The sequence below is a fragment of the Eumetopias jubatus genome, unplaced genomic scaffold (assembly GCF_037043125.1).
Source record: "Eumetopias jubatus isolate StellerSeaLion01/CBP00866 unplaced genomic scaffold, mEumJub1_p1.0 scaffold_17, whole genome shotgun sequence".
Classification (NCBI taxonomy): Eukaryota; Metazoa; Chordata; class Mammalia; order Carnivora; family Otariidae; genus Eumetopias; species Eumetopias jubatus.
This window is the reverse complement of record NW_028274823.1, coordinates 42,027,976-42,042,229: the sequence shown is the minus strand read 5'-3', so window position 1 is coordinate 42,042,229 and position 14,254 is coordinate 42,027,976. Positions and strand designations below refer to the sequence as shown.

The window sequence follows — 14,254 nt, the reverse complement described above, 5'->3', positions numbered from 1 at the left end:
GACATAGAAGGCCCGAGCAACAGGATCAACCAATCTGACCTAATTGCTATCTATAGGACACTCCTTATAATGGGTGCAGAATATACATTATTTTCATGTACATATGGAACATTCTTCAGGATAGTCATATGCTAGGCCATAAAACAATAAACCAACTAGTGAGTGGGTAAACAAAATGTACATCTGTACAATTGAAGTACCATTCAGCTAAAAAGGAACAAACCACTGATATATACAAGACCATGAATGAACCTCAAAAACTATGCTAAATGAAGGAATCCTGATGCAAAATACTACATAATATATGATTCCATTTCCATAAAATGTCTAGAAAAGGCAAATTTATAAAGACAAAATGCAAATCAATGGTTTCCTTGGCCTGGAGTGGGAGTAGGGATTAATTGCAAATGTGCACCAGGGAATTTTTTTGGGTGATAGAAATGTCTTAAAATTGGATTGTGGTGATAGTTGTACAACTCTACAAATATACTAAAAATCATGGAATTGTACACTTAGAATGGGTGAATTGTACTCTTAGAATGGGTGAATTTTACATTTCAAGTAAAGTATGTAAAGTAAATACATACACATATGAGGTGCTCCTGGGTGGCACAGTTGGTTAAGCGTCCATCTCTTGGTTTCGGCTCAGGTCGTGACCTCGGAGTCATGAGAATGAGCCCGAGGTCGGGCTCTCCACTCAGTACAGAGTCTGCTTAAGTTTTTCTCTCCCTCTCCCTCTGCCCCTCCCCCTGTGCTCACTCTCTTTCTCTCTCTCTAAAATAAATAAATAAATCTTTAAAAAATAAATTCATACATACACATATGAGATAATAATAAATGATGTGAAGAAAAATAAGGCAGGGAAGAAGGGTAGGAATGTCAGAGTGGGTTGCAAATAGTCCAGTCATTCGTGGCATTTGCCAAATACTTCCAATTCCCCCCTTCTAGGCACATGGTAGGATGACACTTCCTGGACTCCTTATGGGTAGTTGGACAATGAGCTGGCAATGAGTGTGACCTGTGGGACTCCCAGACTGAGGATTGCATTGCTCACCTGAGACCTTTCTAGAGCTCAGTCTCTCTCTTGACCCCATGGCCTGGCCGCCAGTACCACGGGACATGATTATTTCATCAGCCTGGGTGTTTGAGTCACTATGATGGACAGGTGACCCATGACTCAGTTACTGCATGACCTATCCTACTGGGACACAGACAGGTGGTCAGGGAAAGCCTTAAAAGAAGATGGTAAAGGTCTGAGGGAGGTCAGTTGTGAGCCGTGTGGATGTCTGGGGGGAAGGGTACTCCGGAGAGAGGGCAGAGCACATGCAAAGACCTGGGGCATCTGAGGAAGAGCGAGGAAGCCATGTTGCTGGTGTTCAGCAAGTGGGGGTCACAGGAGATAGTGTGATGGGTAATGGTGAGTCAGCTGGGGGACAGACATGGGAATCCATTGGGATGTGCTGAGTGAGTGCCACTTCTCATCAGGTTTAGGCTTTAAGAGCCTTGCTCCAGCTGCAATATCGGGAGGAGATGGATGGGCCAGAGGTAGCATCAGGAAGACCAGTAAGGAGGTCTTTGTAAGAATCTAGGTGACAGCTGACTTCACATACTTTGGCCACATCATTCTTCCTATAAACAATTCTTCCCTGCCCCCCAGCTTTATTAGGATATAATTGACATCCAGCACTCTCTAAGTTTAAGGAATACAGCATATAATTTGATTTACATCTATGGTGAAATGATGAGCACAATAAATTTAGTTACCATCTCAAGTAGGTACAAAAAAAAGAGAAAAAGAAAAAAATGCATTTTCCCTTGTGATGATAACTCCTAGGATCTCCTCTCTTAACTTCTGAATATATCATACAGCAGTGTTAGTAGAGTTGCCGTGTTATACGCGCTACTCCTCTACGGGACTTGTTTATAACTGGACATTTGTACACTTTGACCACTTTCCTCCAATTCCCTCTCCCCCTGCCCCACTTCCAGTAACCACAGATCTGATCTATTTTTCTTTCTTTCTAAATTGGAAGTGTAGTTGACATATAATATTTTAAGTTTCAGGTATCCTATAAATCTGATCCAATCAGTCCTACACTTACAACTTTCAATAGCTCCCTACTGCCCATGAAAAAGAGTCCAAGTTTCTCAACATGGCATCATCCTACCTCTCCTGTACCACCTACTACTTCCCTTCCTACGATTTCAGTTCCCCTGTCTCTGAGTCTCCTATTCACCCACACTCTCTCCTCCCCACCTGGGTCCCTGCAGTTTCCTCATGTCCCTGCCATCCACAGCAGGGAGGGGAGAGGAGATGTTCCAGAGAAAGACCAAGTGAGCAAAGCCAGAATTGGAGGGCACCAGGGTGGGGTGTGATGGAGGATGCCCAGTCCAAGCAGCCCCCTTTCCTTGGTCTTGAAGGTTAGCTTGTGGGCCAAGGAGCTGGGGTCCTCAAGGGATGACTGGACTCAGAGCTGCTTCCGCCTTCCTTCGGGACTCTTTGGCCCAGTATGGGCAGAGGTTACCATCTTCCTGCCCAACATGATTCAGACTTGTAGTGGCTACTCATGGTGGGAAGTACCCAGGAGGGTCAGCTAACTGGGAGAAGCCACAAGTCCTTGGGAGAGAACCAGGTAGGCCAGTGGGCAGCAGCGTGGGAAGCTGGTGAGCAAAGAGGCTGCAGCTGGTCCGAACGGGCAGGATCGTGCCACAGGAAAAGCTTACAAGTGGTGGTGCCCATGGCTGGGTGAGAGTTTTAGCCAGGTCTCCCCAAATAAGAGACCAAAGTGCTGGCTTGCTTCTGGCTTCCTGCTACATGGCAGGTCCTTGACTCAAGAAAACTCTGGGCAGAGTGAAGAAATGAAGCACAGTATCACAGTTTAACCCCAAAGAATCTCCCATTTGCCCCAATTCCCTGGAAATAGCCATTAAAAGCAAGCTCACGTTCCCAAATGACCTCCTCCGGAATCTATGGTGAGAGAGTCGAGAGAAGAGGAAAGTCAGAGAGAGAGAGACAGACAGACCGACAGAGAGAAAGAGAGAAATCGGGAGAGGAAGAGAGACAGAATGGCCGACCCAGAGAGACCAAGGATGAGGAGAAACTGCTTCCCCTCTGCTAGCCAACTTTCCTATTTTCAGAAGCCTTCTACAGAACAGCATGGCTGATCCTTTTTTATAAAGCTGCCAAGCTGTTTGTGGTCAGATAATGATTTTAAAATTAATTAAGTCTAAAGGAATGAAGTACTGAAGCATGCTACCATGTGATCAATCTCTAACATGTCACTCGAACCCAAAAATGCCAGACATAAAAGGACACATGCTGTGTGGTTGCATTTATATGAAATATCCAGAATAGATATGTCTTAGGGACAGAAAGCAGATCGTTGGGTGCCAGGGCTGGGGGAGGTGGGGAGCCACTGCTCAGTGGGTATGGGGTTTTCTTTTGGGATGGTGAACATGCTTTGGGACTAGAGAGACGAGATGGTTGAACAACATCATGAATGTACGAATCACCGCTGAATTAATGGCTCGCTTTAAAAATGGTTGATTGGGTTATGTGAATTTCACTGCCCTTAAAAATTTAATTCAACCAACTTCTTTAAATTCAGGTATCTCGTGCAATACCTCATTTGTCTTTTCCTTAAAGAATTAGCATCGGTACTCTGAAGCCAGGAGGGGGGAGAGGGGGTGGGGGCGGATGGGTATCTGTATACCATGAAAACCTGGTGGCCAGAAGCTTCCACAAAAGCAAGTGACGTTTCCTTTCAAATCAGATGATACTATAAACCCAACTGAGGGGAAAATATCTGGAGCTTTTACAGACCCCTAATGCATTGGAAGTAAACAGAATTAAAGGCTAATTTCAGCTGCTCCCCATCCCTACTGCAGAAAGGGAAATCCAGGAGATGACACATTATGAGCGGTGTCCCATAGCACATCTCCAGCCCAGTGTCAGATCCAGGCGACCTGGCTTTGTGAACACAGAGCTTGACTCCTCATCCCTACACATGCCCACTCAGACCCCAGCACGGGCTGCTGTGTGCCATCTGAAGGCTCCCCAGCCTCAGTCGGGTGGTTCCGGGCCCTGCCCACACATGAGGTTCACCTGGGAACCGAAAAATATGCCGATGTCTGGAACCCACTCCAGACCAATCTCCAAGTATTTAAAAATATCTGGGGATTTTTAAAAGCTCCTTCATGATTCTAATGTAGAGCTAGATTAAAGACCACTGTCTGCGTTTCTTCCTCTGGTATCTGGGATTTCAATCATCTTCGGGAAGTGTCCAGGTCCAAAGAACATGAAACACCACGGCGCAACCACCCAGCCAGCATCTGTGTGCTCCCCGTCCCCCCAAGCAGCTGCACAACCACCCACATGGCACCTGCACGTGACCCACCCTGAGGGGTGTCTCACTGTGCCTCAGTTACCTCCTGGCACTTTACTGGGGGCTACTGAACCAACTGCCTGGCTGGATTGCTTCCAAGCAGGATACAGGGCAGCTGTAGGATGTACCTTCTTCTCCGTGAAGGACCTGCCTCTTGTCCCCACAGTGCTGGGCATGGTGGTCCTTCCAGACTCTGAATGTCATCAGAGCCCTGAGTCACTGCACTCAAATCCCTCCAACGATCACGGTCATGTTGAAGGCTCTGTGTTTCAGGCAGACACAGAACAGCTCCCAAGTTCAGGGGTGAGGTCTGTGGGCACCATCAGCCAGTGCCCAGGCCTTGACCACAGATGATGCCCCTTAATGCTTCCAGCCCACAGGACCAAGACAGCTCCTCGAGTGACCCCATCTCTCAGCCAAGTGACCCCATCTCTCAAGCCAGAAGCCAAGAGCAAAGGTAATCATACTCCAGATAGAATAAAATAAAATTCTTACCGAAATATCTGGCTGCAAATGTTCTTCTTTTGCTGGAAGCTGTCGGCAGCATAATGAAGCTGGCAGACTATGTGCAAATTTCTTGTGTATCCTTTTTATAAGGAACCAACCACATCCTCAAGCAGACAAGCTAATTCCTGTTTTCCAGTAACAGGAGATCAGCATCTATAGAAAGGAAATATATTTAGAATGCCCTTTATCTGGTGTTTTCTTGGATTTCAAACAAGAAGCCTTGCTGTGAGGAATTAGTCCCTTAAATACAAGTGGGCCCAGGGATCTTGGAATGGCCTTGGGCAAGTCACCGGACTGCTGGATATCAGTTCCTCATCTGTTAAATGGGAACAATAATGACAACTGCCCCTCCGGGCGAGCAGGGCATCAACAAGACAAGGAAGGCTGCAAAATAGCAAAGCCCTTCACATGTCAGATGCTCTGCTTGGTCCTGTCCATCAGCTGACCTGGATTCAGAAGGAGCTGTGTTTCCCACACAGTCTAGAAAGTGGCTACAGACAATGACCTGCAAGCGTGCAGAGACTGCCGGGATGCTGTCTATGGTTCCCAGCTGGTGCGGGCCCCAGTCCTGCTAGGGAGGAGACCGAGGACATGGTCCCCACGCCCTCACGGAGAGACGTAGCCCCCACAGCAGCCAGCAGCAGACCCTCAGCCTGGTACTCTGGCTGCTAACAATAAGGCTTTTTGTTCCATTGCTGGAAAATTCAGCGCCATCCCTGCATCATTTCCACGTGTGGGAAATCGGAAAGAAAATCCCGATTGGGAAACTGCCAAGTGACGTTTAGGCAGCCATCCGTGTCATTGACATCGTGGTCTTTTTTTTTTTTTTTTGACAGAGAGACACAGCGAGAGAGGGAACACAAGTGGGGGAGAGGGAGAGGGAGAAGCAGGCTCCCCGCCAAGCAGGGAACCAGATGCAGGGCTCGATCCCAGGACCCTGGGATCATGACCTGAGCCAAAGGCAGACGCTTAACGACTGAGCCACCCAGGCGCCCCTGACGTCGTGGTCCTGGCAATCTCAGGGAAAGGCAGTTCCCAGGGGGCGGTGCTGTCCCATTTAAATACATAGGGAGTTTACAGAGGCCAGGAGCATCCCCTGGGAGGACAGCCCCCAGAATGTTCTTCCTACCCCCCTTCTCGTCTCCTCTGCTCCCCTGTCTCTGCAGTACCGCCCATGTAGCGTGTTTGTGATCGCAGAACCAATCCCCGCCATCCAGATAACACAAGCATGGCCAGCACTCGGTGTGGGCAGATCCCTTCCCCCCACAGGCTGCGGGAGAGCAGGGACTCAGGCTGTCACGGCCACATGAAGTGGAAGCGGGGCTGTGGGCTGCTGGACTGGACAGCACTGTCCTAGACCGCATGGGGCGGTGTCATCATGCACCAGCCTTGGCCTTCTGTGGACAGTTCCAGCCACCGGTCTCTCTAGGGGGAGCACAGGGCCAGTACAGAGGAATCGCCAGGTGGAGCCTCCGGGGAGTGACCTGGGACAGCAGGCAGCCAAAGAAGCCACACTCCTTGGAGAGAGCAGCAGGGCGCCAGACCAGAGGCCAGCGTGCAGCCCAGCCCAGGGGCTAGAGCAGCAGAGTGGCCAGCAGAGAACTCTGGAGCTGGGACAGACTTGGAGACCCTTAGGGACCCAGCGTGACATCTCTTTGTATTCTCCAAGCACACAGGACTGGGAGGGTGGCCGAGGGGAATGAAAAGTGACAGGAAGAAGCCCTTCCTATGACCTGGTGTAATAGGGGCTTTAGAATTGAAAACTCTGGTCTGTGTCTAGGTTTTTCCTTTTTCTAGTAGTGTGAATCTGGACAAGCTACTGGAATAGGGCTACCAGATTTAGCAAATAAAAATACAGAATGCCCAGTTATGTTTTTAGTGTAAGTGTGTTCCAAATATTGCATGGCACATAGTATCTGCTATAAAGGTATTCACTGTTGGTCTGAAATTCAGATTTAATGGACTATTCTTATTTTAACTGGCAACCTGGTGTTTATACCTTCTGAGTATCGATTTTATCTTTGGTGAAAATAAGATAATCAGGTAAGAAACTTTCAGTTGCTGGAAACATAAAGGACAATTGAAATTGGCTTCAAACACAAGGGGGGATTTATTGGCTCCTTTAGTGGGAAAGGCCTCATAATATGAACCTCAGGCATGGCTGGATCCAGCAGTTGATAATGTCAACCAAGTCTGGTTCCCTCCCACCCTCAATTTCCCCTGTTTGCTTCCTGGGTATCTGTTTCATCCACACCAAGGATTCCTAATTATTAAAAAATGCTGGATGCCAAGCTTTGGGAGCTAATATTTTCTCCTTCATGTCTAACAGGAAGAGAACATATCTTTTGGTGTTTCTCTCAGAAATGCTGGGAAGCTTCCCTTACCTACCTTCCCAAATACCTCTTGCCTTGTGGCTTTGATTGGGCAACCAAATCCATCCTTGAAGCAGTCCAGATGGCTGGGGAATGAGATGTACGTATTGGCTAAACCAACCTGGTATCATCCCAGGAGCTGGGTGCACTGGGCTGGTACAGGAAAGAGGTAGATGCTGGAATAGATGCCAGAGCCCTTTGACCAATGTGGGGAGCCGGCTCCAAATACAGTGCCCACTGCAGACTGCTGTAAGGATAAGACAGATGAGACTGACCCCGTGTGTGTGTGTGTGTGTGTGTGTGTGTGTGTGTGTAAAATGTCAGTTCTTCCCCTTGGACATGATCATTCTTACTTTTGTTCTCAGCCCCTACCTGCCTCCTGGCCAGATGTCAGCCCTGCTATCACAGAGCAAAGAGGCCTCCCTGGGAACCAGTGTGCTGGGCCCCTGTCCTGGCTGTGCCATATGCCCTGGGCAGGTCTCTGCCCCTCACTGGCCCCCATTTACATCATGGGGGGAGTGCATGTGTGTGGGGGTGTGGGGAGTGTGATTGTACCAGGAAGGCTCTGGTTAGAGGAGGGGCCTTCGCAGACCTCAGCCTGCAGTGAGGATGACAAGGCTCTGGGGCATGGGATTCTGCTTTGGGGAAAACAGGGGTGGAAGGACAGATATGGTGGGCCTTGCTTGTTGGCCGCAGGGAGAGTGGGAGGAACCTCAGGGGCAGAGGAGACAGAACTGCTCTCCAAGCACCCAGCCTAGCCCTCCCCTTACCCTCAGCCATCTTTCTTGGCAGCAGTGTTCAAGGGCAAGCCACATCCCAGGTAAGCTCAGCAGAGTGGGGGCAGCGCTCCTGGTGCCTAGCAGCACCCTGCAAGGCAGTCCTGGGGAGCCGAGGGATGACTCAGCCAGGAGCAGCTTATTTGGCACCGGCCACACAGCCAACTGGCTCACCGCGGGAGAGGGTGCTGGGAGCACCAGGCCGTGCTGGACTCAGGCCGGTATGCCCTGCACAAATGCCCACAGGCATTTTTTTTTTTTTTTTAAGATTTTACTTATTTATTTGAGAGAGAGAGAGAGCCCAAGAGGGGGTAGGGTTAGAGGGAGAAGCAGACTCCCTGCTGAGCTGGGAGCCCGATGTGGGACTCGATCCTGCGACTCCGGGATCATGACCTGAGCTGAAGGCAGTCACTTAACTGAGACACCCAAGGCGCCCCCACAGGCATTATTAATAATGACAACCAGCACTCGGTAGGCCCAGCTGTGGAGCAGATACATTAACATGACAGTACACAGAAGTGAATACTACAGTGGACTCATGGGTCACCCCACCACAGTTTAACGTGGTGGAAGTGGGGCATTCAAACCCACGGTGCTCGGGGCTTACGGCCACCCCATCCTTCTAGGGCTCCGACGGTCCCGCCGTCCTGCACTGGCCCCAGCACGTGTTCATCCCGTGGCCCCTCATTCATCCCCCGCAGCCTCGGGCTGCCCCTGCACGGGAGCCGTGCCAACGAGCACCCACCACCTGGCGGGCATCCGGGCCCGGGCAGGCGGACGCCCAGGAAAGCTGCGTGGGTGCTGCCCGCTGGGGTCTGCTCACCTGGGACCCGGGGCCGGACACCGCCGTCTCCGCCGCTCAGAGCCTGCCTGGGATCCTTCCTCCGACACCGCCTGGAGGGAGCGCTCGGCCTCCCTGCCCCCTCTGCTCACCCCGTGGCCGTCGCCGTGGCCCTGCCCCCCTGGTCCCCCATGTGAGCAGGGGAGGCGGGCAGGACCAGGAAGAAGCTGTCCAGGCCCAACATCATCAGTCAGATGCAGGCTCCTTGGCTCCTCGGTGCCTCTGGGGACGATGCGTTGATGGCCGTCCTTGGCCTGCTAAGAGCCTGCGGCTGCCCCGCCTGAGAAAGTCTTGCCCTGCCAGGCTAACCTCTGCCAGGAGGGGCTGCGGCAGGCTGGCCGGCGGAAGGCCGCGAGGAGTTCGACTTGGTGCGGAGCGCCCCCTGGCGGGCACCAGCACTCACCGCCTCGCATGCCCGGGGACCGTGGCCTCCCTCGCAGTCCCAGCTCAGGGGCTCCCAGCCTCCGGGTCAGCTGGCTCGCACCCTCCCCACCCTCACCTGTAGCCTCACCTTCCTGGGGGCCACCTGTGGCTGGGAGGGTGTGTAGGATTCCTGGGGATTTCCACCCTGGGTCTTCCTGAATTCTGCACAGCTAGCCAGTCTTGTGTCTTCAGTCTGGGCAGGAAGATGGGGCTGGAGGTCATTAGCAGGGCAGGAGCCCTCAGGTTGGGGCGTGGGGGTTCGGGGGCTCTGAACCACTTTCCAAAGAACCAGCATCACTTGAGAAACTGAGGTCAGAAAGGTTCAGTGAATTTTCCAAGGGGACAGATTACAAGTGGTGTTGCTGAGATTTGAAACCAAGGCCAGCTGATTAAAAATCCTTTGAAAGCCAAGGTCAAGGACAGCAACAGGAAGGTAGCCTTTATTGACCTGGCCTCCCAGTGGCTCTGGTGGGCAGCCCCCTCCTGTGAGGGTGCGCCGGCCTCCCCCCTTCCCTGGACTCAGTGTGGCCCTTTGCTCTTGTCCTCCCTGACCAAAGCAGGGTGGCTGGCCACGGACTGGAAATCTTAGAAAGTCTGATTTGGCATCTGGGAGAGCTGGGGCTGGGTTGGAGTCTCGGTCAGTCCAGCCTCAGGGAGATGATGATGATGGCAGAGGCAGGCCCGTCATCTACCCTAAGCACTGCCCTTGGAAGCCCCTGAGAGTAGGGTGGGGTGGGCTGTGATGGAGTAGTTGCTGGCAGAGGCAAGGAGGCACACATGCTGTTGCAGGGCCAGAGCTCAGGGCCTGTGAGAAGCAAGGCGTGGTGTATTGTTCTTGGACCCTGTCCATTCCCACGGCTACCGTGGGCATGATTGCGAAGCAGCGTGCTAGGCCTCCTTTGGGCATGCACTGTGGAGGGCTACTACCTTGCTCCAGGCTTGCTGGGGGAGGCGTGGGAGCTGTAACGGAGGGAGCAGATGCACTGGAGTCAGGCAAAGGTGGTTTTGACTCCTACCTGGACACTTTATACCTGGGTCACTGGTAAGCACTCTCTGAGTGCTGCTCCCCATCACGGCAGTGCGGATTGAGTGAGGTAAGCCTCTCAAAGCACCTGGCTAAGTGCTCTGGACCTGCCTTAATGGCCATGATGCAGCTACACTTAACAGGGGCCCGGGAAGGGTTGTTTCCTCCGTTGTCAGACGCAACATTAGCCAGGGCAGTGTTTGTTCTCAAACCGGGTCTCCTGCACATTTTTATATGTCCTGCATTTGAATTCACATTACACATCAAAGAGTAAGCCATTTTTAAAGATGGGATGACTACCTTACAGTCAAATACTCCTATGTGATGTCAGGGCCTGAGTTTTCATTTGTACTTCAAATGCAATTGACAGCAAGTGGCAGAGAATGTGCCTATCTTTAATGTTTCTGTTGGACTCTGGTGCTCTGGGTCTCAGGAGCCAGCAGCCATACTATGGCTGCCTCTTGGGCCTTTTTCTGGAGACTCCCAGGGGATGAAGTGGGAACCCTCAGTCCTAGCCAGGAACCTGTCACCATCAGTGGGCTGACTGGCTTCTGTGAAGTTAGGGTCCTGGGTAAGGGAAGCCCCCAGAAATCATAGTAGTCACAATGATCCTCTGGAAGATTCTTATCAATCAGCTGTTAAACCCCAGCAATCACAAATTCAGCCAGAACCACACTGTAGATCAAATTGCATTAAGAAATCTTAGGAGACTTTCTGTCTGTTTTTCCATAGCAAAGTTTTGTTTTTCTTAGTTGTTATAAATTATAAACATTAGAAGGATATATATTATTTTATGGATATAAATATTTAATTTGATGCTGGAGTCAGGGGATTGTCTCCCCTTCTTTTGAAGAGGGCTTCCCATTATTGAACAGAAGAAGCACGGAACTAATTAATATAGGTAGAGTAAGGGGCGCCTGGGTGGCTCAGTCAGTTAAGTGTCCTGCTCTTGATTTCAGCTCAGGTCATGATCTCGGGGTCATGGAATTGAGCCCTGCCTCGGGCTCCGCACTGGGCATGGAACCTGCTGAAGCTTCAGTCTCTCTCTCTCCCCCATCCACCCCCACACGTGCACACTCTTTCACTCTCAAAAAAATAATAGATAGGTAGATAGGTAGGTAGATAGATGATAGATAGATAGATAATAGATAGATAGATAGCAATCCTGACTGTAATTGGCAATTGTGGCCACACGATGGTGCTCTCAGCACACTACTTATGGGTGTGTGTGTGTGTGTGTGTGTGTGTGTGTGTGTGTGTGTTTTCAGCAGCATACCACCATTTCTTTTTTTAAATAATTTTTTATTGTTATGTTAATCACCATACATTACATCATTAGTTTTTGATGTAGTGTTCCATGATTCATTGTTTGTGCATAACAACCAGTGCTCCACGCAGAATGTGCCCTCTTTAATACCCATCACCAGGCTAACCCATCCCCCCACCCCATACTATCATTTCTGAGGAAGCCCTTCTGATAGCCCTTCTGATGGCCCTACAGAATAGGGCTCTGTAGGCCTGAGGGGGCTCAGAGCAGTGACTTGCGCAGCACCCACCGGAAACACATACTTCTGGGCAATTCAAGACTGGGGCAAGGGTGAGTCAAGTGAGGCAAGCCAGGTGCAAGTTTAAAGGAGGTAACGAGTGCCTCACTTGCTTGCCGGCAGTCCATGACCTGGCCTTCTGGGCTGAGATGAGTGGCACAGGCACTGGGGAATGGCCCCCTAAGTCCTTAAGAGAGAAGAAGATGTTTGACCATGACTCTGGTCAGGTAGGACCCAGAGAGTGTGGCCAAGATAATCAGAAGTACATTCTGGGAGAGGATTAAGAGGAATGGGCAAGGTGCTGCTTGTCGGAAGTCCCACTCTGAGTCAGAAGCCAGTGTGAGCATGGTGGCCAGCCACAGAGAGGCCGGCGTGATGTGGAAGCTGAGCAGAGCATCACCCTGGAGGCTGCTCGTCTGTCCACAGCTCAGGCTTGACCCAGCAGCCTTCAGTGGCTCCTGCCCACAGTAGCTCCCCCTGAGGTGGAAGAAGCCACAGTGCACCAGCTGTACTCAAACAGAGCCGTGGACGTCCTGGCACCTGTGGCAGGTGGGTCTCTGCCCAGGTCCGGGTCTTCAGTATCATTAGTGACACCGAGAGACACAATGCGGCCTGCAGCATGGCCTCTGGAAGTCTATGGAAAGAGCTGACCTGCAAAGAAAACCTGGGGTGCCAAATGTACAGGTGGACGAAGAAGTCGGCAGACATTGTGGTCAATCTAAGTCATTATTGTTTATAAAAGAAATGAGAGTAATGAATTAAGATGGGGGCACGAAGAACAAGGTGGAGAGGATATTGCACATAACAACGACTAATACTGAATCTAATAACATGGAAGAGAAGAATGGAGGGAGAATTAGAACCTCCAGACTCCTGGGTCCTTCCCTGGGGCTTGAGCTCCAGATGAACATGTCTCATAGAGATATAATGTGAGCCACACATGCAATTAAAATTTTTCTAGTAGTCACGCTGAAAAAGGGCAGAGGAAATAGTTTAATAATATATTTTATTTAATATAATATATCAAAATATTATACAGTTGACCCTTGAACAAATGTGGGGGCTCAGGGTGCTGACCTCCCCCCACAGTCAAAACTCTGATTTTGACTCCCATAGAACTTGACTACTAATAGCCTATTGTGATTGAAAGTCTTACTTATAATAGTGGATCAGCACATATTTTGTATACCATATGTATCATATACTGTATTCTTACAGTAAAGGAAGCTAAAGAAAGGAAAATTTTATTAAAAAAATCTTAAGGAAGAGAAAATGCATTTACAATACCGTACTACTATATTTATCAAGAAACCCATGTTGTTCAAAGGTCAACTGCCATTTCAACATAAAATCAATATAAGTACTATCATTGAAAAATTTTATATTCTTTTTATATAAGCCTTCCAAATCTGGTGTGTATTTTAACATTTATACCACATCTCATTTGGATGCTAAATTTTCACTGGAAATATTTCATCTATATTTAGATTTCACAAGATTTAGAGTTGAAAAAGACAATTCACCTACCCAAATTTTTCCAAGCATATGTAAAAGCTTTCCAACAACGGGATTGTGTATTAATTTTTAAATTAAAATGAAAATTAATTAAAATGAAAAATTTAATTGTCCATTGATCCCATTTCCAATGTGGCTATTTCCAGAGGTGGCTAGTAGCCCTGCTATAATGCACAGTTCAGCTCTAGACTTTTTATTTAATTAATTAACTAGTTAATTAATTAAATTTAAATTTTGTTAGTTACATATAGTGCAATATTGGTTTCAGGAGTAGAATTCAGTGATTCGTCACTTACATACACCACCCAGTGCTCGTCACAATAAGTGCCCCCCTTTAATATCCATCACCCATCTAGCCCATCCCCCACCCACCTTCCTCCGTCAACTAGCTCTAGACTTCTTAAGGTTAAGTTAACATTTAAGAATAACAAGTAAAGAATAGATATAGAATATAACTTCCAAACCAGTAGAGGGAGATAAAGACCAAAACAAAGCAAAACCAAGAAAAATTAATTCAACAGAAGGAAGAAAGGGGGAAAAAAAACTTAAAAGAAAAATCATGGTAAATAGAAACACAAAAGAAGGTAAAAAATAGGTATAAATATATCAGTAATCATAGTAAATGTGAACAAATTAGGCTCATATAGTAAAAAGTACAGGTTACTTAGGTTGAATTTTTAAAAATTCAAATTATAGCTGTTTGCCAAGAGACATATCTAAAACATAAGAACACCGAAATATTGAGAATAAATGAAACGGATATACCCCCAAAGAGTAGCTAAAAGAAAAGTGCTGTGCTGCTAGTAACAAGACAGAAGATGTTTTGAGGAGAAGCTTTAATGAGGGTAAATTTTATTGTCATTACAA

The 14,254-nt window shown here is 48.8% G+C and overlaps 1 protein-coding gene across 1 annotated transcript in view; it reads right to left on the bottom strand.

The window, feature by feature from the left end:
* ARHGAP22 (Rho GTPase activating protein 22) overlaps nt 1-4,973 on the bottom strand; it is a 173,851-nt gene extending 168,878 nt beyond the window's left edge. The window contains exon 1 of the mRNA XM_028098519.2: nt 4,881-4,973. Coding sequence (XP_027954320.2) covers nt 4,881-4,932 — 52 coding nt within the window. The 5' untranslated portion in view covers nt 4,933-4,973. The remainder of the gene's footprint in view (nt 1-4,880) is intronic.
* Between the last annotated feature and the right edge of the window lie 9,281 nt (nt 4,974-14,254).